Genomic DNA, 25,700 nt, shown 5'->3' on the forward strand with positions numbered 1-25,700 from the left:
CACAAACACACTCACTATGCATACACACTACGGGTGCCGTCATTAGTTCCCCTGTGGATTGGACTGTTGAATCTGCACAATGGCTGTACATGCTGGGGTCTTTGGCACATGTCGTCCCAGTAGCATGCGAGGTATCACCAATGGTTTACCCTGCTCCTCTCCTTCTCCCTGTTCCAGTCACGGATTAAGATTGTCCAGATGACAAAGGTTTTTTATTCTGAGATGTTCAGTATGTTAAAAAAACTGCCTGTGGCCAGCATCCAGCGTAATGTTTTGTCTAAATTCTCCACTCATCTTTTTGTAGCATTATAGTCCATTATCATTTCTAGCCATGGAATCTCCTATCCCTTTGCAGATCATATTGTTCACCAAAGATGTGTCATTTGTTTAAACAAACTTTAATGTCTTCACTGGCCTATTCTGTGTGGCCAGCAGTTGAGATGGGCGCTCTGGCTTGATTTTCCTTATTGTGCTAAGCATTGTTGCCTTCCTCTTGAGGAGCTACTGTTCCAGTTTGTGTAAAAGTAAGTTACTGCATATGGCACTGTGGCCATGCAGCTTATGCCATGTCCTGGGCAACCCTCCTGCCTTAATTTCTCTCAGGAGTTCCTCCATCTGACTTCCTCTTGTTAATGAAATGACATCCTCTGCTCTTCTGTATCTCTATGCTTCCTCTTGAGTAAGTTATTCACAGCTTTGGACTGGCTTATCATTTTTATGCAGATGATGCTTAGATCTGTTTCAGTGTTAGAAGTGACACTTCATCACAGCTTTCTCTGCTCACAACTTACCTCAGTGAAATTAAATTAAAATTAAAACTTGGAAAGAGCAAAACTCTTTAAAATTAAATTGCAAAATAACTGAACTCCGGCAAAGTGACACTAAAGTGTTACTTAAGAAAACAAACTCCTCTTTAACCATTCTGGGTGATGATCTCATCAGACCTTCTTCTACTGCAAAGAATCTCAGTGTCACTTTGATTCCTCCTTTTCTTATTTCACCCATGTAAACCATATTACGAAACTGTCTTACTTCCACCTGTGATACATTCCTTATGTATCCTCATTCCTCTCCTTTTCAAATGCAAATTTGACCCTGCTTTTATCACATCCCACATTGATTATTGTAAGTCACTACTGGCAGGTGCCACTTCTAATCTTATATCACAGCTCCAGTTGATTCAGAACTCAACTGCAAGAGTCCTGACACAAACCACCAACAGCGAGGACATCACAGCCATCCTGCTGCACCTTCACTGCTCCCCGTGTCTTACAGGACTGAATATCAAATTCTGTTCTTGACCTGCCCACTAATGTCCTCTCATTCTGTGCCCCTCACTAAACTGCACTCTGTGGGTGACAGCAGGGCCTTCAGCTGTATATAGCGCCCTGACCTCCCTAAATGAATGACATCAGCTGTCTCCATTCATTTGTTTTTAACTTATTAGTTTAGGAAGACATTAAACAGACCTGACGTTCTGCCCCTTCTTTCAGTTTACCACTTATCTGTCCAGGTACTTTTTATCACAATTTATGCTATTTGTTCAAGATTTTTATGTTGTATTTTAGTCTGAATTATTGTCTTTTATTCTATTTGAATGTTTTGTATATCCTGTTTTTATTTTTATTTAGTGAGATATTATTTGTTGCCAATGTTATATCGGTCCTGTTGTTCTTTCTGAATTTTGGGCAGGGTACTATATAAATAAATTGTGTTCTTATTAGTATTTTTATTTTTTTTCCTTTTGATGGCCCATCGTTTATAATAAGTGACAAAAACCAGAGCAGTTCTATATAATGCAATTAATATATAGCATAATTCAGTGTAGAATATGTATTGCCGTTTTCTTCACAAGCATATTAAAAAACATTAGATTGGCTTAAATGTTAATTTTACATTGGTTTAGAACAATATTGCACACATGCATAGTACATTTTAAAAAACATCACTTTTATTATTAACGTTTTACTAAACCCTAACGTGGTGTAAACATTATAATTATATTGTATACTTCATTTCATGAATGTAAACTAAAAAACTATTTTCAATTAACACAGATCTTGATGATTTTAATTTTGTCGACATGTTAAATGGTTCTCACAGACCCGAACACAACGTAAATGTTAATAGTGTATTTCACAGAAACGATCTGTATTGTTTAGTTTGATGTATGACATGACGTGATGGCAGAGAAACCCTCTGAACTTTACAATGCTACCTATTATTTGGTTTGATGTACTTTTTTTCCTTCTCATTTTTATCACTTAATTTCTGAACGGTTACTTTCCTGGGCTTTGCCGAGACCCCAACAGAGTAACTTTACGAAGTCAGTCCTGAAACGACAGAGACGTCACTTCCGGGTCTGTAAGCGCTGGTCTACAACTGCGGTGACGTATGGTGCTGTGGCTGTGCAAGTGGATGCTTCTCTGGATAGGTATTGGTGTGCCGTGTGACACCGGTTTCCTGGTGTTACAGGTGCGTTTACCTAACTGCACTATCCATGGAAGACAACGAAATAGAAGCCGACAGCCTCGTGGGTCAGTTCTTTCAGCTGTTAATATGTATTCTTTCCCCAGATACTCCGGAGCTGGTAACGCCGTTGTTTCAGTGGTGGTTACGCATTGATGTATAAAGTTGATCAAGGAAGACATTTCGGCGGCGCATTCCACCGTACTTGATTTCTTTACGCTGTTCCTATAATCTTACACTGGCAATAGTTTGTGTTGTTATTAAACGTGGACGTTTAATGGTGTATCTTCCGTATCAGAAAAGATGACATTCTATTAATTTTAGTGGAGTGATGTGACGTTCACGAATATCTCATACTTCTTTAGGTAAACATTCCTTCTGTGCCTGTCGCCAGTGTTAGGAGTAAAAAGTTATGAGTAGCGAGGAATGGGGTCTTACGATTTGGATGACAACACACTGCGCTTTGATCAATATGTGGGTTCTGATTATAAATTAACTGAATCTCAAGGTTATTCATTCTGTACTTAGAATTTGTGTACGCTTGCTACTAATTGATTATCGTAAGGCAAAGATGGATACGACCTGACATAAGGCACTTTATAGATTGAAGTGCACTTAAAACAAAGTAAACTTTTAATCTGCATTTAAATGTGGGGTAAACGAAATTATTCAAAGCAAAACTAAGTCGTCAATGTCATTGTTTTGGATTTCCGTAAACTTAGCAAGGTTTACTTACGGTAGCTCAATGTACAAGTTGGATGTCATTACTGAATTCGCTTTTGGCACTTCCATGACAGCTTAAGACACCAAAAGTATTGGTTACAGAAAATGTAGGCATCGAATTGAATAATACCAATACCCCAAATCAAAAGCACCTTTTTATATTGCAGTAGTTAGAAGCATCCGGTGGTCTTTCCCGGGTAAGTAATGTTAAGATCTAGTCATTTTGTCTGCTAGTCTGACTTCAGTCTGTTTGGGTGTTTCAATTGTTCTGAGTCAGCAGGTGGAATTGGTGTTTAAACTGTAGCACACAGGAAAAAAAAAACTTTGGGATCCCCAAGGTCAGAACTTTGGGTTCTAAAGTAGTCTATCATGCCTGTATGATCCTAGGGAGCAACTATGCCAGATTTAGTCCAGATTGGTCAAAGGCTTTAGGGATTGGCTATATAGGGAACAAACAGACATTCAATTTTATACACATATATAACGTAAATGTTTGATATTCAAATTAATATTGTTGCTAATCTGCTATCTGATGCACAATGTATGTATATATACAGTATTCAGTGAAACTTTCATGCTGTTTTTTGTTACCTGTGTTGGCCTTGTGCCTACCTTGTTTGTAATGCTGCAGAGTTAGGCTGCAACTTCCAATGAACCAGAAATGAAATAATGCAAGTTTAGTAAATAGATGGATTAATGGTGGTAACTACTTATATTTTCTAAAGTACAGTTTGAGTTTTTTTGTGTTTTTCAGAGTTGCAATAATTTTTAGTGCTGATTATGTGCCTGTGAACCATAATTTATGCTGCTTTAGTAAAGGATGGTGCAATGATAATTCTGCTGCCTTGCTACAAGCAGACCCAGGTACACCCTGCTTTGTACTGTTTGCATGCTGTCTCGGTGTCCATGTGGGTTTCCTCCAGTTGTTCTGTTTTTTCCCACAGCTCAAACACATTCAGTTTAGGTGAATTGGCATTGTTAAATAAGCCTTTATGTGTGTCATTGTACCCTTTAATAGTGTGGCTCCTTGCGCAGGGATTGTTCCTGCCTTGTCCAAACTGGGACAAACTCAGACTTTCTCACAACACCATCCTGGATAAGAAGATGGATGAATACTTGGATGGTTCAGTAAACAGATGGATAAAGAGTTAACAATTTGTATTTTCTAAAGTACAGTATGGCTTTCATGTATTTAATTTTCAGTAAGAATCTTATTTTTTTACACATTCTTCATTTCTTAGTTCTTTCCAGATCTTGGCAAATGACTGCCACATGGGCATTATGCCAAGTCATCAGACATGTGCCCATCTTTACACACTCATAAAAGAGCTGACTATTACCTGTCAATCTAGCTTTACATGTCATCCTATCGGAAGGTATTTTGCAGAATTCAGAATTACAAATCAAAGCAACAAAGTGCATTGCCAAATACAGTGAGGTTTAAAACTTTCATGAGTCAGAAAAATATCTGTTGGCATCCTAGAAAGTGAAAAAAACCTGTAAGATGCATTTAAATAAATACGGGTGCTTTTACATTTGGATCTGTCCCTACTGACCAATACTAATAAAAGTGTATTTGTAAATAAAAAGAAGTAAGACCTACAGCTTTCTGTTTTCTTACAAACTTTGATCTATCCATTTTTTCTATGTCTTTTTTTTCCTGTGCAGCATTGTTTCTAAAAGCTTAAAGATAATAGAGCTCCTCAGAGTTCATATTTACACTGGTTTTGAAATAATGCATTGTGCAGCTGACGGAGCATGTAGAGGTAACTGCATGGCAACTGAAGCTAGGTTTTACTTCAACAGACATTCACAATGAGATTAGTTGAGAGATATATCTAGAAAGTGTGGAAATTCTCACCCAGGAGGATCGGTAAAATAATAGTTATTGTCACAATCTTCCTTTGTCATGTGTTGGTGTGTATGTTGTTCACTTATCACCCTGCCAGTTCAGCAGAAAACTGGGGAAGGCTGCATCTCACTGTTCACTACATTCATCATGGCAAGGAGCAAACACATCATTCAGTGATATTCAGTTTATGTTGAGCTAAGAAAAAGCATTTGAAATGAGTACACAGTTCTCTGCTGACAAGGACTGTAGCTGCCATCTATTTTTGGTGAAATTACAATTTTCAAAAATGAAGTACATTATTTGAAAAATGGTAAAACATGAAAATGCACTTGATGAACATTGTTTTTTATTAACACATTTCAGACAGCAGTATTCTTTCATTTAGAAAGATTCAAGAATTAAGCTTGGCAAAGTATAACACCTTGGAAGCAAGAGCAACCACGGTCTTTACTGCACAGTTTTTAATTCAAAATCCATCAACCTAATTGTGCAAAATAACCTTTTACTCCTGCTTAATAACATTCAGTATTTTTAAATTCTGCTTTGATATTTTTTAGTTATTTCATTTCAGAAACTTAGACTTATTTGGAGACAATGCATGCTTTTTTGCTTTTGGTACGCTGGCCCTTTCTGTTCATTAGTAATCAATGTTTGCTATATCCTTGACTTCTTGGCTTTACTTTCCAAACCTTGCAGTTAATTTATGCCGTGTGTGATTTGTTCAGAATATTAAAAGAATGTCTGTTGGGTGTCATTACAAGCTATTTATGTATGTTTCTGGTTGTTGGAACAGGAAAAAGCTTTGTATAACACATTATGCTGCTTGCACTATGAAATACAGTGTGACCCCCGATTTTCTCAGTTGCACTGTATCTAAAAGACATATACCGTAATCACTGTTAGCTCTCCTGGCTAACCTTCTTTAGATTGGTGTAGAGTTTTTGTGGACAGAGGTCTTATTTGATCAGAGAGGAGGAAAAAATACACGTAAGCTAGTAGACTTTAACAAGTTTAAACAATAGAGTACATTTGTACAGTAGTCAAAAAATGGTAAATACATAAAACCAAAAAGCAAATATTTAAAGAATTTATAATCGGTAGCAAAATCACAGCTCGGAGCTACAAGTAACGATGAACCATGAGACTCACGATGTAACAAACAGTTTGCAAAAGTGTAAAAGCTGATACATTTCAGCAGTCTTTGGTGATTTGTAGAGTAATTCATATTAACAAGCAACATGCTTTTTGTAAAACTATAGTAATTTTAAGAAACGGCATTACCCTAAAAGAGCTTAATGTTCAAAAGCATTAGCAGGCAGAATGTTTTCTCTATTAAGTACAACCTTTGTTTAGGGTACATTCAAATATAGCGTAAATAGAATGTTTAGACAAATGGTGCATATCAAAAAGCAAAAATGGGGCATAATTTAAATATATACTAGCCGCATAATTATGTATTGATGGGTGAACACTTCCTGAAAGACACAGTTGTCCAAATGGGGTTGGTTTTGAGGATACAACTGTAGGTGAATGAAAAGATGTAACTCTGGAGAGGGCAACATACAATACAGTGTTATACATGCTGCATACAGCGATTCACATTTGCGACAAAGTGTTTTACACGCCGCATACAGCGATTGACATCCGCGACAAATATGATTCTTCTGAGATGGTGCTGTCGCGTCCACCCACACTCTCGAAGCATACACACTGCCTGGTCATGTGCCCGCTCGCAAGAGCAACCAACAGAGACCCGCCCACCAACTGTAAGACCATGGGATACCCCTTGCAAACTGTTTTACTCGCTGCATATAGCGATTCACTTCCACGAGAAACGTGCCTGTATGAACAGTCAACGTGGCTCAAAGGTGCATGTGGACTCTACGACAGACGAACATAAATGACGCCGTTTTTCCTGTGTCATTGCGTTGGTGGGCATGGTTCTGCGGGTTGTCGTCGTATCCAATGGTCTTAGAGTTGGTGGGCATGGCTCCTTCCTGCGTGCGCCATAGGTGTCTTACTTGTCGGCGGCTTAGTGAATCCACACCCTTCCGGAATGCTTTCCATGGGTGTCTTGCCTTAGTGAATTATATATATATATAGATATATATATAGATTCTTAACTGAAGTGACTTTGTTGCGTGCTTTCCTCATGCGTGATCCATGAAATTAGAATACATTTGCACTGTTTTTTAATGATGTTCATTTTCTTTGAAGCTCTAAAGAAGAATTTGTCCGTTGTGGATTTTGCTCTGGTTTTTATAAATGGCTTTTACACGTAGCATAGGCTGCTTTCTGTACTTATTAGTTAACCATATAACAAATCATTTTATACCCCTGGCATTCATTACTGTATCTCAGATCATCTTTTGTCCATTTGTAAGAAATTGACTTTTTGTTTGCAATGCTTGCCAATTCACAGAAATTAAGCAAATTTGTGGTTAAATTTACTATTGACTTGAAACTGATAGTCGACTGTTAAACAAGTTATCTGCAGTCCCTCTAGAATTAGGCAACCCGCCGCAGCCCAACGAAACATGTGACACACAGTGGTCGGGGAACACTTCTCTACATAATGAGATCCTATTGATGTCTTTTTTTTCCTGTTACTATCAAGAGTTGTGGAACACCTACTGTATATTGTGTATAAATTTATTTCTTAGTTCCCTAGTGTTTTATGTGGGATGGAAAAAAGCATAAAAATATGGGTGACAATTTTCATTATTTTAGTATTTTGTTATCCTCAAGTGAAATGGAATATATTTACATTTAAATTGTTCTGAATCATATCCTGTAGTCATATACTATATAGAAACATTAATTTTTACCCCTATATCTGTAGCCCATAGTAGATTTAAGCATTAACAAAAATACTGGTTTACTGGATAACCTGGCTGCAGCTAATCAGTGATCATAAAAATAAGACTGACTAGCTCCTTTTATTCTTTAAAATATATATATTGGACAACATGAATATTGCTGTTTTCCATATAGAAATTATTTACTGAACGCTATGGGGCTGTAGTTTGTTTTTTGTCTTTCCAAATAGTGATGCTTATTTCAAATAAGCATGAAGGTACTCCAGTGAAAATGGTTCCACTTCTAGTGGCATGTAACCAGGTATAAACTGCTAGCATACAGTAGCATGATACCTGGAAACCTTTTTTTTAATAATACTGAGTTTGACATCTTGTGTGCTGATGGCCCTGTTGGGGTGACAATGTACGTTTTCAGTACTTTTTCTGAAAGCTCCGTTTAGTGCAGCAGTTGTGTTATGCAGCTTCATTTTATGTTACCTATAAATTCTAGTTACAGTGTTAGCTCTCAGTCATCCTCTGTGATCAAGGTCTCTGACAGCCAGGTCCTGCACATTCTTATTTCACTGAAGAAAAGATTTTTTTATTTTGCAGAAAACAAAACAAGCAGAGGTTAAAGTGGATTAGAATTCTCGGGTCATACTCAACCTGGGCTTGTTTTCCTCTCCCCATCCTAAAGTTCCACGCTTAATCGTTTATACTTTAAGATTATTCAAATCTGCTAGTTCTCATAATTTTGCGGAAACATTACTGTTATTTTTATTTATCACCCAATCACTAATTGTGTTATAAAAATTACATTGTGACTACAACAGGATTTATAATTATTTCTTAAAATGAAGGAGACTTTCAGTTTTTTTTCCCTCCAGTTGTTCAATCTAAAATGTACCAGGAAAAGCCAACAAGCAAAATGTCTGCCACAAATGTAATAAGCCAATGCATGATCTTTACAAAAGGAATGTTAAATTGCATGCCACTTGTGACCCATGATGATTTTACTGTATTTTGTATTTTCCCTATTATTTTATTTTTTCCAATGTTATCATGCAAGGTAAATCCAAGTGTTTCATGGACAACTTGCACAGGGCATAATGTCAAGCAGAGCTCACCTTCTTACCTTTAGTGATTTGTGATATAAAGAAAAAGTTAAAGATAAACATACTTTGAAAAATGTAAAATCATATTATGATATTTGGTGAACCCAGTAATTCACCTTGACTGCGTTACAAATGGGCTGTGAATTTAGATGGAGTCCCCCAGAGAACCTAAAGGCTGCCTTATGTCTGCAACACCTAGAAACATAAGAGATGCTGAGAAAATAAAATTGTGGTGTATTAAATACTCCCGTAATCGGCAAACTCTTTTAGAATAATGTGAAAGATGTCTGGAAAGTACTGGGCATAATTACTGGACTCAAGCAATCCAGGGCTCAGGTGCTGGAAGGAAATGTGGCCAAAGCTAATGTCCCGAACCAGTTGTGTTTTAAATAAATTTTCCCTACCACTGCCACCTTTTTCTAATGACCAGTCTCCCCACACTACATCAATAACTCCTACCACATCAACTGGAATGGCCAGTGACAAGTCCACCTCTGCCCATAACTGAAGATCAAGTAAGGAGACAATTGAGGAAGGTGGAGTCACTCTTCAACTTCTTAAGGCTTGTCCTGACCAGCTTTTTGTCACCTACACAGTCTGTGCCTAAGGCTCCAGAAAGTGCTACCGTTGTGAAAAACATCCTTCCTTGTTCTAGTTCCAAAGAAGACAGACGCCTTTTCATCTGACGACCACAGATCAGTGGCACTTGCATCTCATATCAGGAAGACCTTGGAGGGACTGGTCCTGGACTGTAGGAGTCCTCTTTTGGTTGACCTCCTGGCCCCGTTGCAGTTTGTCTGTCAGACAAAGATTAGAGTGGAGGATGAAATTCTCTATCTGCTCCACAAGGCTTATTAAAATTTTCTATATTTAGTCACGTTTACTTAAAACATGAAATTTTCATTCTCAGTTACATCTAATAAGAGACAGAAAAAAATAAAAACAAACAAATATAGAAAAGACAGGTTATTTTGGTAGTGCATATTTACCCAAAAATGGTTACAGAATACATTTGAAACCTCTAACATTTTGTCCAGTATTATTTATTAAAGTCATATGGCATTAGGAAGAAAGGAATTGTAGAGTTTCTTTAGGGTTGTCCTCTGACACACACTAAATCATCTATATCCGCCCCAATAACTGTAGCTGCATTCTTAGTAATGTGGTGGAGCTTTTTTAAATTTTGGTTTGGTAGTCTACTAAACCGGGCAATGAAGGTGAAAGTGATAACAGTCTGGATCATACTGCAATAAAAAGGACAACATGACATCCTCGTCTACTTTAAATGGTTTGAAAAAAGCTCTGATTGCATTCATAGAATAGTTTTTTTTATATTTGTATTCTAGTTAAGAGTGTTATCAAGGGTAGTTCTTAAGTTTATATTCAGTCACTATTTTTACATTCTCCCCCAGAACAACAACAACAGGTGAACATACAGATTTCTGTCTCTTAAAGTCAAATATCATTTCTTTGTTTTTTTCACATTCACAGATAGTTCATATTGTACCAGTTTACCATAGAGTCTAATTAATTTAGGTAGTTGGTTTCATCCTCCCCAGATATGTGTGCTATGAGCATGGTGTCATCAGTATACTTGATAATGGAGCAGTGGGCATTATTCTGTCTCAGGCCACTTGTGTACAGAGTAAATAGTCATGGTGATAAGATTGTGGGCTCCCTGTGTTGAAATTAATGACTTTTGATAAAGTGTCCCATGCTTTGACTGTCTGTGAACAATTTAAAAGAAAGTCCTGATTCCATAATGTGCTAAATGGTTTAACATTCATACTGTTCATTTTCCCAATCAGTATGTGAGGCTGTATGATATTGAATGAAGAAAAATCCAAAAATAGTGCTCTGATATATGAACCAGGCTTATTGAGAAAGGTGTAGAGCTGATGTAAGATAACAAGCAGAGCATCTTCAACACATCTTTTTGCACAGTAAGCAAATTGGTTGTTATTTTGAAAAGACTTTGTCATTAAAATGTTTTTTACCTAAAGTGTTCAAAGCAGCATTTACAGTAATTGGAATACAGGTGGATGCCATTGGTCTTTGTAATCACCTGGCCAAAGTTGGGAGCCCTGTGGACATTATGTTTTTGATTTCTCCAGCGCCTTCAATACCACCCAACCATCCCTGTTAAGGCCTAAACTCAGAGGTGTGCAGGTGGATGAGCCTATGACATCCTGGATAATGGACTGTCAGGCTGGTTGCAGTTTGTGAGACCCAAGGACTGTGGTTCTCATACGGATTTGAACAACACTGGAGCACCACAAGGAACAATCCTGTCTCCTTTTCTTTTAACTCTGTACACCTCTGACTACAGATACTGTATAAAAACAGGTCATGTCACTTGCAGAAATTCTCAGATGATTCTACACTAATGGGTTGTATTGATAAGCTGGGGGTAGGAGACAGATTATAGGAGCCAGGTGGAGAACTTTGTTTCTTGGTGCAAAAACCAGGGAACTGTTGATTGACCACACCAAAGAGCCTCTATGTCCGGTCACTATTCAGGGAGGGAATGTAGAGGAGGTCCTACAGGTACTTGGGGGTCCACATCAATGACAGGTTGAATTGGTCCTGAAATACAGAGGAACTATTTAAGAAAGGGTAGAGCAGGTTCTTTTTGCTTAGGAGACTGTGTTTCTTTAATGTGTGTAGTGACATCCTTTACATCTTCTACATCTCTGTGCTGTACTGTACTGTGCTGTGCTGGGATAGTAACATCACTTCACAAGAGGCCAACCAAATCAACAAGCTAATTTAAAAAGGCAGGCTCAGTTATGCAACACACTGTGGACCCCCGGAGGTCATAGCGAAGGAGAGAATTAAAACAACACTGAGTGCTATTATTAACAAAGCTGCACATCCTCTCTCTGAACACTAACACTGAGGACTTGCAGCCAGTGAATCATTCAAAAGTGTGTCAACAAACACTACTGGGACTCCTTTATACCAACAGCAGTATGCCTGTACAATGCCTCATTGTGACTGTTACAGCCAAGTCAGAACTTTTCATTCTTATTAAATCTTCCTTTTCTAGTCATTCTTGCGTGTCTGTGTGTGTTTGTATTAATTTATCTATTTATGCATTACATTTTTATGAGTGTTTGCATGTTCTCCCCATGTCTGCGTGGGTTTCCTCCAGGCGCTCCGGTTTCCTCCCACAATCCAAAGACATGCAGGTTAGGTGGATTGGCGATTCTAAATTGGCCCTAGTGTGTGCTTGGTGTGTGGGTGTGTTTGTGTGTGTCCTGCGGTGGGTTGGCACCCTGCCCAGGATTGGTTCCTGCCTTGTGCCCTGTGTTGGCTGGGACTGGCTCCAGCAGACCCCCGTGACCCTGTGTTCGAATTCAGCGGGTTGGAAGATGGATGGATCTTATAAGCCAAATTTTTCTTTGGGGGTCAATAAAGTTCAGTCTATAAATAATGAATATACTGTACTTCAACAGATGTCTTGAGGAGTGTAGTCATTTCAAGATGAGCTATGAAGTTTGCATTGATCAAAGAGGAAGGTTTTTAGCAGCTGTGTCATTTTAACGGCAGCCTTTGTTCTGTGAATATTTTAGTTTCCAATATGGGTGATAAGATGTTTTGCTGATAAATGGTACTGTTAATTTCTTTAATATGAACTATCAAACATGGATGAGGGCAGGACAGTTGGTTTTCAATGAGAATTTTAGAATGTGTAAAATAATCATACAAATCAAAATTTTCATCATCGTTACCAGACTTACAGTATGTGGGTTCACCATTTGCCCTCCAGATCTTTTTATCCCTTACTCTGTGGTCTTCTGCAACCTTTAGCATGAACCCTATTATTTTCATCTCATCAGATACCAGCTCCAACCCCGGTGTCTTTGACTTCTCTCTGGGCCTCATCCCCTCCACATCCATCTTGTTCACACAAAAACATTTATATCTACAGCACAGTTTCATAAGTGCATTACAACATGTCAGATGCTTGCAAGAAAAGAAACAAATTCAGTTAGCTAAAAATAATAATGAATAAATATAAAAATCAATATGTTCCTTATTGAAATAGGCATATTGTTATTAAAAGGCAGAGTCCTTATATATGGAACCTTATTCTAAATCTTCAAAGATGAATACAATAATAAAGCCAGATGGCCGTGAGGGTAGAAAAAATAAAAAAAGATTCCATAGAAGTGGGAGAGAAAAACAACAACATATCTACAGGGGTTCCAAGGTCAAAAGACCATCCAGTCCCTACTGGGCATTCTACCAAACCTAAATGGTCTAAAGTCGTTCCTCATTGTTTCCAGGCTTTGTCCCAGAGGATTTGACGCAGTGTGTCTCGTGAACAGCTAGGGCACCTGGCTTCAGTCGAGCTTCACATTTGGCTGCATGGTGCCTCGGTCAAAACACCAACACAGAAACACATGGAAAATAAAGCAGAGGAAAGTAGAGATTGAAAAAGATTGCAAATCAATGAAAAATATGGCAATTCTATGCATGTGTAATCTATTATCAGCAGAACAAAAATGTAGCTATGGAAAGGCCAAATTAAAAAAAAAAACATTTTAAGAGTTTTTTATTTTTAATGATTCACTGGGCTGCCTCACCACTTCTTTAATGCTTAGCAATTGAAATAATAAACAGACCACCATTACAAGATTTAAAGTGACCACTTGGAATACAGAGGAATAGGCACCCCAAAATATGGAAAGAATCAAGATTATTTTAAGTTTTATATATCATTAGTACTATTTTAAAGTAAATTCTAAAAGACACATGTAACCAATACAGTATAATATTACTAAAACTGGGGAAATGTGTTCAATTCTTCTCTTTCTGGTCATCCACTGTCTTTCACTCCACATGCTAAAACCAGCTTAGTCTGTTTCCCTTTAGCATAACATTTTTTTTCCTTTGTTTTTGAGTGGTGTGGCAGATTCTACTAGCAAACTGCCAACTTTAGCTTTAGAATGATTATTCTACAGCTTTCTTTATAGCTACAGTTTTTTCTATTTGACCCACATTTTCTTTAAATTACCAAATTTATTTGTATTTGGTATTTTCTTTTTTATACAAACTTTTTATTTGTGTGAGCTTCACCAAATCAAATTTAATGTGGTTGGTGTTATAATTGGGTCTGACTTGGTTGCGACTGCCGATTCTATTGTAATGTGGGAGACCTTCCGTGAGGGTTGTGTTGGTGTTACCAGTGTTCCCAGAAGGAGGTGTTTCATCTTGCAGGGTGCTCTGGATATCATCAAGAGGAGTTGCAGCACACGGCTTGAATGTAGCTCCTTTCTGCACCAGGAACTGAGAAGGATGGCTACAATGGCTCTGAGGGCAGATAAAGAGACGTTTGTTAGAGGAATCTGTGAGCAAGTGACACACCATCTGTGGTCTAGTAATCCACGTCCTGCTTACAGAGCAATCGAAGCATTACGCACAACTGATTCTGTTCCTTGGAGAGTCGCAGTCAGGGTGGCTGATGGAACGGTCCTTACGGATGACACTGCACTTGTGACGAGCTAGGCTGGCTCCTTTGACCAGCTGTTTAAAGCTGATCCTCTGGCTCGGATGTTGGATATTTCTGGGTTCACAGCTAATTGGCTGATCCTCCAATTAGCTGTGAACCACCCAATCTCACTTAGATTGCACAGGTGGTGAACCAGCTGAGGAGTGGGAAGACTGCAGAGATCTGTGGTAATTGGGATGAACTTCTCCAGGCTTGTGGTAAGGCTGTCGTCCTGGCATTGTAAGCAATCTTTGATTCCATTTGGGAGACAGATGTCATCCCAACTGACTGGAAAATGGGACTTGTCGTTCCTATCTGGAAAGGGAAGGGTGATCACCTGGATTACGGCAACTACAGGGGTGTGCTGGGTAAGGTCCTTGCTAGGGTCATCCTTAATAGGGTCCGTGATCACTTGCTCAACTACCAGCGACCGGACAGTCTGGTTTTACTCCTAAGAAATCTACAGTCGACTGCATCCTAACACTGAGGGTTTTCATGGGCTGCAAACGCAAAATTTCTTTCCAGCTTTTATCGATTTTCGTAAAGCATTCAACTCAATTGATCGAGCTGCCCTGTGGGATATCCTGAGACATTGCAGGATACCCTCAAGTTTGCTGGATATCATGGTCGGCCTGTACACTGGTAATGCAGAGTGGAGGTAGAACCTCTGCATTTTCCCCAGTTGATTCTTATATTCATCAGGGATGTGTTCTTGCTCCTACCTTGTTCAATGTTTGCATGGACTGGGTGTTGGGCAAGGTCCTGGGGTCCAGCGACTGTGGGGCATATGTTGTTGAAGAAAGATTCACTGATCTTGACTTTGCTGACTATGCTATGATCTTCGCAGGATCAATGGAGGCTCTGATCGGGGCTCTTGAGAGACTGAGCGAGGAGTCTAAGTGTCTGGGCTTACGAGTGTCCTGGATAAAAACCAAGATCCAAGCCTTTAATTACCTCCTTGGCACAGCCATCAGCAATGTGTCTTTCTGCGGAGGGCGTCAACCTCGTCAAGAGGTTTACTTACCTTGACAGTGACAATCATGTTTCTGGTGACTTTTCCTTTGAAATCAGTAGATGGATTGGGAGAGCATGGGCGGTCATGAGGTCACTGGAGAGGGGTGTCTGACACTCATGATATCTGTGCAAAAGGTTGAAGGTCCAAATCTTTAGAGTCTTTGTGCTTCCTGTCTTGCTATATGGTTGTGAGACATTGACGCTATCCAGTGACCTTAGACGAAGACTGGACTCCTTCGGTACTGTGTCTCTTTGGAGAATCCTTGGCTACTGCTGGTTTGACTTTGTGTCGAACAAGCAGTTTCTCACAGAGTCCCGAATGAGGCACATTACCCGCATTGTGAGAGAGCATCAGTTACGGCACTACAGCCATGTGGTACAATTCCCCAAGAGTGATCCAGCTCGTAAGATCCTCATTGCTGAGAACCCAAGTGGCTGGACCAGGCCAAGGGGATGCCCACGTAACACCTGGCTGTGGGAGAGAGAGGATCATTTCTGGAGGGTGGGACTGGACCACGTGTCTGCTTGGGGAGTTGCCAACCAGGATCCCAAACTGTTTTGTTGTGTGGTGGGTGAAACAACATGCTGTACCAGTGCATGCTCCCCAAACTGACCTCACCTGATCTGGTGTTATAATGGCAGTAGATCATTTATTACTTTCTTGCCTAACTCCCATCACTCCACTATTTGTAAGAACCCACACCTGATGCAGTTTTACACATCTGAAGTTTTCAGATGAAGCTGAAGTTTTGTGGTGTAATTTCATAATTTTGTTGAAGCATCAGTAGAGCTAATTTAGTTCTGCTTATGTGTGTTGAATGGAACTGATGCATACCATACTGTAAGTACTAATGTTTTGTATTGTGACCACCAGGGGGCCATCCAGGGACCCCCCCCAAACCAAAGTTACAACACAACAAGACAGTCCCAAGTGCAAGTAAATGTTTTTATTCACCAAATACCTTATTACAGTCCACACAACAATGAGGAGGCTAGATGGCTTCCTTTTATGTTGGACCTGGGAGTACTTCCAGTGCCAGGGCACAACCCGATAGAAATACTTCCTGGTCAAGGAGAAGTACCACGAAACAGGGAGTCCTCCTCTCTGCAACACCCTTTAGCAAGACCCCAACAGGGTTGTCCCTAAGGACTATGAATCCCAAGGATTCCTTCAGTGTCTGCACTGGGTCTACACCAGTGGAGCACTGGATCTGTTGTACTGGGGAAGGATCTGCTCTTGATAAACACCCCAGTCCATTTAATAATCTCTCCCCCCAACTGGGATAATAAATGATAATAATTAATCCAGCCCTATCCCTGCCTGGTTGTCCCTGCTCTTGTGGTGTCTTTTTGTTATGGCTTCCCGGCTGGCTGGGTAAGGATCTATCTTCCATCCGAGTTGGACAGCAGTCCATCCACCATGATGCTTATGGTGCACTTTTTTGAAATTTTTGCTTTACACATGTTGGTTAGACTATACAATGTCAGCAGAATTTACTTCTTCTTCTTTCGGCTGCTCCCGTTAGGGCTTGCCACAGTGGATCATCTTCTTCCATATCTTTCTGTCCTCTGCATCTTGTTGTGTTACACCCATCACCTGCATGTCCTTTCACACCATATCCATAAACCTTCGCTTAGGCCTTACTCTTTTCTTCTTCCCTGGCAGCTCTATCCTTAGTATCCTTCTCCCCATATACCCAGCATCTCTCCTCTGCACATGTCCAAACCAACGTAATCTCACCTCTCTGACTTTGTCTCCCAACCGTCCAACTTGAGCTGACCCTCTAATGTACTCATGTCTAATTCTATCCATCCTCGTTTCACCCAGTGCAAATCTTAGCATCTTTAACTCTGCTACCTCCAGCTCTGTCTCCTGCTTTCTGGTCAGTGCCACCGTCTCCAACCCATATAACATAGCTGGTCTCACTACCGTCCTGTAGACCTTCCCTTTCACTCTTGCTGATACCCATCTGTCACAAATTACTCCTGACACTCTTCTCCACCCATTCCACCCTGCCAGCACTCTCTTCACCTCTCTTCCATTACTCTGTACTGCTGAACCCAAGTATTTAAATCTGATCCACCTTCACCAACTCTACTCCCTGCATCCTCACCATTCCACTGACCTCCCTCTCATTTACACATATGTACTCTGTCTTGTTCCCACTGACCTTCATTCATTCATTCATTCATGACCAGCATATCTCCACCTCTCCTGGGTCTCCTCAGCCTGCTCCCTACTATTGCTACAGATCACAATGTCATCAGCAAACATCATAGTCCACGGGGACTCCTGTCTAATCTTGTCTGTCAACATGTCCATTGCCTTTGCAGAATTTACTATTTAATAAAATGTGAATTGAGGACTATGGCTGTTTATTGAAGTTAAATATAGTGCATAGTCCTCAAAACAGGTGATAAAACTCAGACTTTTTGTGAAAGCAGCACAGGGGTAGTTTTTCACAAACTTGCAAAATAGGCCAAACACATTTGACAGTTTTTGAAAGAAATTAATTACTAGTTTCAGTATCTCTAACTAGTTTTACTGCTGGTTTTTGAATAGGTTGTGGCTTGAGCAGGATAAATCATTTTTAATAAATAAATGGTGGTGATAAATTGATTGGGTGAAAGAGGTTTTTTTTTTTATTTTAACTTGTCTATCCCAGATAGAACACATTTTTTAACAGTAAAAGTGTAGTGTCAGAAGATGCCAACATAAGTTTTAAGTAACCATTGCTGACTGTCAACAATATACTGTGCGTTGAGTTCTGTATAAAGATGGTTGCCACATTTTAAGGGCCACATTTGACAGGAAATGCTTTTGGAATAGGTTTTCCCAATTTGTAAAGCCTGTTTTATGACGTTTTTAAAATATAAATTAGTAATCTTCACTTATTTATTTTATATTTATTTAGGTGCTGAAGATTCAAATGGAGATTCCACTGAGAGGAAACCAAATATGTTCAGACAGGAAATTTTTACACTGATCTCGACAGCATCTGTAAATTTTAGCTCAATGATTTGCTATTCCATACTAGGCCCATTTTTCCCCAAAGAGGTAAGAAAAAAAATATTATGCATGTTATACTGAAAATAGCACATGCTTGTCACACAAGCACAACTTCTTGACAGGTTAGTGCAATAGAGCACCTTATACAGGCCTTTCCAAATCAGAATAAACATGCCTGACATGAGGTCATAAAAACTTTATACTTCTATTGAAAAGCTCTTTGTATTACAGTATACGGAAATGGAGCACACTATAGACTACATAGAAAATTCACAAACACAGAGCGGTAATACTTTTATTTACATGCTGTGTGTTTTTTAGGTTGCTGCTAGCAATGCTCTCTGAAAAATGCAGTGAAATCCATGTGGAAGGAGGAACTGAAGTAGTTTAGAGTGGATTATAATTGTGAAATGGTCTTTTAAGTGTCCTGGGGAAGCGTCTTCCAAATATATTGAAGTGTTGCCAAAACTGTAATCAGAGCTCTAACCACTGCACCTCAAACAAAAAAGATACATACAGAATGATAACCACAAACATAATACAACAAATGGCCACAAATTAGCAGCAAGTAAAAAAATATACATATCATTGCGCTAACAGAGTTCCTATCTTAAGGCACACATCAGCAGTGCCATGAAGGGGCAGCATCGGACTGGCTTGTTTCATTGTTTGAAGTCATGCAAAGCAGATTAGGCAGCGATCTTACAGAACACATGCTTGAAAGTTCTGCGCTTGGCTGTTATGACACTGCGATTTGACACTGGCCTCAGAAAGCATCATGGGACGCTGGCAAAAATCTGAAAAAAAGTTTAATCTAAACTGGCCACAAGGCAAATTTCCAGGAAAATATTCAGTGAACAAGATCACCGGCAAACACAGCATATTCACTACAAAATGTATATAATTACATTTTCTGGCTCCAATAAAGTCTGTAAAAATTAAATGTCATCAAGGTTCTGGACATATACTGCAAACTTCATACCTGATAGTTATTTGAAACCATTGGAAGTTATGCCTTAGTCTTCTTACTGTTATACCTTAGTACATGGAGTAAATATGTGTTCTGTTTGTTTTGACTCTTTAAATACCTTGGTAGATATTTTTATTTTAGGCATTTGCATATCCTGGGAAATGGCCTCTATAGAATTTTTTGAAGAAGACAAACAGGAGTACAAACTGATGCACTGGAATGGAGAAGTGGGTGCATAAGTTGTAATCGAGGCACACACACAATATGTTAACCATTCCGATTTCACCTGAGATTGTACATCTAGCTCTCATATATTATCCTGTTATACATCTCAGTTCAGTTTTCAGCTTCTGATAATAAGTGATGTGGTTGCCTCGCTCTTAATCTAAATGGGGTATTAAAATGTGAAATTGTTACTTACATATTTGAATAACATGATTGTTATTTTTTGTGTTGCAATTACTTAGTATGTTTTCTTTCATTTTTCACTTAAGCTGCAACTTAAGTCTTTAATCTGCCTCAAGAATGATTAAAGATATGAAGAGGTAGGGGAAGTGACAGTGATGGTGGTAGGGAATGAAAATGGCGCCGATATGCATGCGCCGCATGGCCGCCCTGCTGCACACTGCAGAGAGTTGATTCTACAATAAAATAAAATAAAAATAAAAAGAGTAATAAAAATCATCACCCCGAAAGCGGATGGTAGACGTCAAGTAGTATATGCGTACCAAATTTCAAGTCAATAGGTGAAACGGTTTGTGAGCTACAGGTGATTTAAAATCCCAGACAGACAAACGAACAGCCACGGTAGCGTATTGTATAAGAAGATTCACAATAATTGAACATTATTACACATATTTGTTTGCTAAAGTGTTTTTTGTAATATAAATGACATCCTGCCATTTCAAACACTCTATTTGAGCAGATCTCTTTATGTTAAAGTAATAATAATAATACATTTTATTTATTTAGTGCCTTTCCAATGCTCAAGGTATTCTTTGTGTGACAATCAGTGATTTGATATTATATAACAAGTTAATTTGATGCTGTTACTGCTGCTGTTTCAGCTTCTGTTGAAAAATGCTTCCTGTCACATTTAGAAAAGTCATACATTAAGTACTGTGCTTACACCTTGTACTAGTGATGAAGATGTATCTCATACCGTATCATTTTGCATTGTTGAGTAAAAAATAAAAAGAGACGGCTTTTCTGATTTGCAATAACGTTTTCAGTTTATTAAATTTGAAGAAGAGGTTGTGGTACAATTGGTGCTATCCAAAAGTGACTTTGCACAGGACCCTCTCCCCAAACCAGTAGTGGGAATGTTAAAAGAGGGGCTTTGACCAGCACTAGCAGGTGAGTGAGTGCACACAGCAGCAGCTATTCCTTGCTTTCCGCCACACAAAACCTTTAAAAAAGTTTGTTGTTTCACAATTTTAAAATCACATCCAATATGGTATCAGTTTTGAGAAACCGTATGCAAAACAAAAGTCTGTTCTTTCTCTCATCACTAGTTCCACCCATTATGTGAAGTCAATGGCTTGCAACCACAACAGCACCATGCGACATTCCGTCATCGAACTCATTACATATACTATGTCCAGTGGTGCTCAGGTAAAATTGTTTGCATTTAAATGTTATAAATAAGCAAAAATATAGGCAATCAGGAATGGGCAATGTATTTTCTCATGGCAACGTAGTTTAAATTGTGGGCTTTTCAAGCCATTTTCATGTGCAGTTTGCTGTCAGGTGAATACGTGACTTGGACACATCTGCTGCTCTTCTAGAGAAGCAGATTTCTGGACTTGGCAATTTCTAGCATCCCAGGAGGGGCAAGAATCAGGATTTCCACTCACTGAGTGTTTGTCCTTGAAAAATGGTGTTGCTTTTGGCCAGTAATTGACATTGGCTCTGTACAGGTAATTTGTGAAATTGTGCTATTTTATCCTGATTTAAGCCATCAATTCTTTATCCTGTGTTGACAATGATGAAGGGTTGCCCAAAAGGTGCCTTCATTTCTGTTCTAACATGGCATCATACAATTGGAAAGTGCAATTGTGCTCTTTCATGTAAAAGGGGAAACTAAACAATGGCCACATTCAATTAGCTGTTTCTCAAAGCTAAGCATGCATCACACTGAGTTTTTTTATTTATTTTTTTAAGTTCTAAACAAAGCTGAAAAAACACATGCAGAGCTAAAATGTCTTTTTTCTGTCTTGACCATAACAAATTAGAAAGTAGAACAGAAAGGACAGGTTTCCTTTGAGAATGTAGGTAGAAAATTAATTCAGAGCTCATTTTCATTAGAAGTCAAATTGATGTGTACTGCATATTTAGAGTTTTTTTTTCAAATTATGTTATTAAAGCAACCAAATACAAGTAAATAAATTGAAAAAACAAGTATTTGGATTCCATCTGCCCAACTGATCATGCAACCCCTTCTTGCACATTGTACAAACATTGTTGGACGTGTACGTGACACCAATGGACAATGTCGCTCATCCAAAAACAAAATAAAAAACCAACATGATGGCCTCAGGCTTGTTAAAATGTCAACAAAGAAAAGAGGTGCATTCCTGCCTGTTGCCTTAGTGTGCTCTGAAAGTACAAAGCATTGAAAAAGGTGTAATTGGACATGTAGATTGTTGAGGTGCGGACAATGTGGTCTGTCTGTTTGTTTTACAAAGAGAATTAGAGTAGTCTATATTATTTACTGCTCTGTGTGTTTATCTTGGGTTCTTCCAGTAAAGGTTTCCCAAGATGCTTTTGTCATTAGTCATATAGTTGTGTGTTGCTATGTGATATTTAGATTTTTTAAAATCAAATACTGTATGTGAAAATTAACTTGACATTTGCAATACCCAATATACAAAATACTATGTTCGATACACAATTACAATTTAGACTGACATAAAAAAAATTGGATTGTGAGACTGCTCATATTACAAGACAGCTGACTGAAATTTCTGACATGACAGAAATTCTTCTGATCGTACGACAGCCAGGTTATAAGATGCATTTGGGCATCGCGGCCCCTCTCATACCGCACATGAAACGATGGCCGATGAAGCTGAAATTCAGGCCAATTCAGAAAGCTGTTGGGGACTTCAAAGGATTGCTTAAAATCATGCTACAATCAAACAGTGTCCTGGCATGTGTGCCTGCATGTGGACTATAATGGGCTGGCACCTTGTCCAGGGCTAGTCCATGCCTTGCACCAGGATAGGTGCCAGTTTCCCTTTTACCCTGAGATGGATAAATGGGTCATAAATTACTTGTATTGTTGCAGTGCACACATGTTATAAACTGGAGTTATTTCTTGGTGCAATCTAAATGTTCTAGTTATGTTTAGAACTATTTCCTCAATGAACTCTGGATTGCGTCCACATAGCAAAGACAAGTTGCTATTAAATTGTTCTAAAAAACTGTCCAGTTGTGGCTGTTTAATTGATAGAGTTTAGTGACTCATCTTTCAGAAGACCTACAGATGAATGTTTTTAAAGTGTTGCCTGATTAAATTGTTTTTTGTTAAATTAGCTGTGCTACCCATCTTAGAAGGGTTGGAATCCAAGTAATCATCATAGACCTTTTGTTTTGCTCCATCTAGCAGAGTGTATTTTCCAATGCACATAGTAATAAAATGCATTACATTTGTCATTCCTACAGATGGTGCATCACAAGCATTTGTAGTAATATTGTGAATTTCCCTTTGTGATTAATAAAGTATCTATCTATCTATCTATCTATCTATCTATCTATCTATCTATCTATCTATCTATCTATCTATCTATCTATCTATCTATCTAATAAAATGTATTACTACAAATGTTTGTGATGCATCATCTGTTGGAATGACAAATGCAATGCCTTTTATTAGTGCAAGTGTTTGTTATGTGTCACGTGTTGGATTGCCAGATATGGACACAGACATACATTTATCCTTTTGTTAAAGTGGATTTGTAGGTTTTGGTCTCGTCCGATGCGAGAGATGGACGTCTGAAGTGGAGCTCCGCTAGCAGTGGTGCTATTTTTCATATTATTTGCTTATTATTCTGAGATATCCTGTATTTATTCAACCCGAGAGGGACTGCTACAGTATATGTAAACACATATAAACATGGCCAACAAGAAGGGGGTCGAAAGAATCGAAGACTAAAGCTACATCCAAGCTACGATCAGCAAGCCCTAGCTCGAGATACGGCCTCACAGAGACGGACCTGGATCAGATGGGCGAAAGTACAGACTCCTCGGGACCACGGTCCGCTACATCGTCGCCGGCTGAGAGCGAAAAGGGGAGCGAAGGTGCGATCGTGAGTGCAGATGTGGATAGCTCGCCGATTGGAGAGGATTACCTGAAACTGGAAAAGGCCGGGAGGTCCGCGGCTTCAGTTACGCAATTACGCGGGACTGGAGCAGCGGGGACACCTGCTTCAGCAGAGTCTGCTGCTTCATCTACGGTACAAGAAGGCACAATTGAGCTATCTGAACTGAAAGTGTTGCTCGCTGAGCTCACGCAAGATATAAAGAAAAGCGAGAAGGCTAATGAGAAAGCAACGGCAAAGGCACATGAGAGACTGAAACAGGAGATGAAACAGGCCAATGAATGGCTGCGACAGGAAATCCAACAGGCAAATGAAAGGCTGCGTCAAGAGGTACAACTTGAACTTCGACAGGTGCTGGGTAAAATTGAAGAGCGCATTGAGAAAACTCGGTTAAACTGAGCACGCTTGCTGATCAATTGGAGCATCTTAATGAGACATTCACGAATCGGATCGAAATGGCGAACATCTAGCTGCCAGTGCCGAGGAAAGAGCAGTAAATGTCAGTTCGAATGTAAAAACTCGGAGAAAAACTTGGAGACAGACTGGCTGCTTTAGAAGATGGGAGTAGAAGGTATAATGTCAGAATTGAAGGCCTGCCGGAGAATCGAGAAAGTTTAAACCCTGTGAAATTCGCAACTGAACTTTTTTCTAAAATAATCGGGGGCGACTTTAAAGCAGAATCTGAGATAGCAGCGGCTTACCGCGTCTGCTGATCAAACACCGTCAGACCCCGACCAAGATCTTTTATAGTTCGTTTTGAACGATTATCATTTAAGTTAGAGGTGATGGAACTCCTCAGAAAAAAGGAAGATATTATATATGAAAATAGCCACATTCGTGTCTTCCTGACTTCTCTCCAGCAACAGCTATTAAGCGCAGCCTTCTATAATATTAAACAGCGGCTACGGCAAGCCAATGTCAAATACGGCCTCCTGTATCCGGCAAAACTGAAAGTGGAATGGCAGGGTCATTTCTATGTTTTCGCTAGCAAGGAGGAAGCAGAAAATGAATTAAGAAAGCTGATCCGGGACTATTCTGATACATAATTGTGAGTCATGGTGGTAAATGATAAAGCTAGGATTAATAATCTACTGTCTGATCTATTTGTTTTAAAATACGGGTTTTTATCAGCATATATTCTCATATTCTTATTATTACTTATTATTATTATTATTACTTACTTACTTATTATTACTTAGTATTACTAGGGCTAAATGTTTATGTTTTATTGTGCTTAATTACGTTTTCCTCCTCTTTTTCTTTTCTAATTATTTCATGTGTACCCTAAATGAGACTGTTCAATATCATACCCTTGGTTTACTGTTATTGCTATTACTGCATTAAGACTTGTTATGCTTGTTTTGGACACATCTTTAACACCATCACCTGGGTTTATTATCTGGGGTATCATCTTAATGCACTAAAATTGCTGAAGATTATATATATATATATATATTAAGTGCAAAATTCTTTTTTCTTTTTCCTCTTTTAAAGACTATATTGGTAACAGATATCTCTATCTTTTAACCTTAAAGCGCCACTGCATGGGGGCTTGATGTGCTTTGGACGTGCTCTGTCTCTGGGTATGTCAGAGGACTGGGACTGCATGAAGTGGGTTTTAGCCTCACCTGGGGAGGCAAAAGGGAGGGTGGGGGTTAAGGGGAAGAGAAAGAGAGCAGGCTTGATCTATATCTAATCTATCATCTCAATCTTTATAATTATAACTATCAACGTAATAATAAGCTGCATGGCAACAACTCTTGGGGAATAGGAAATTAAGACCTAAACTATTTCACTTCCAGTTAAGACTATAAAATGACATCAAAAACTCAGAATCAGTGTCTCCATGATGGGACAGTTAACTTCGTAAGCTGGAATGTTAAAGGCCTGAATCACGAATTAAAGAGAAAGAAAGTACTTTCTCACCTAA

General features: G+C 38.9%; 1 protein-coding gene across 2 annotated transcripts in view; it reads left to right on the forward strand.

Moving 5' to 3' along the window:
- The first annotated feature begins 2,407 nt into the window (after positions 1-2,407).
- Positions 2,408-25,700, forward strand: part of LOC120525452 (MFS-type transporter SLC18B1-like) — a 75,922-nt gene continuing 52,629 nt past the window's right edge. For both annotated transcript variants that reach the window (XM_039747760.1, XM_039747761.1), the window contains exons 1-2: positions 2,408-2,537; positions 18,384-18,526. In XM_039747760.1, the coding sequence (XP_039603694.1) occupies positions 2,501-2,537; positions 18,384-18,526 (180 nt within the window). In that variant the 5' untranslated portion in view covers positions 2,408-2,500. The remainder of the gene's footprint in view (positions 2,538-18,383; positions 18,527-25,700) is intronic.

Source organism: Polypterus senegalus, chromosome 3 (assembly GCF_016835505.1).
Source record: "Polypterus senegalus isolate Bchr_013 chromosome 3, ASM1683550v1, whole genome shotgun sequence".
Taxonomy (NCBI): Eukaryota; Metazoa; Chordata; class Cladistia; order Polypteriformes; family Polypteridae; genus Polypterus; species Polypterus senegalus.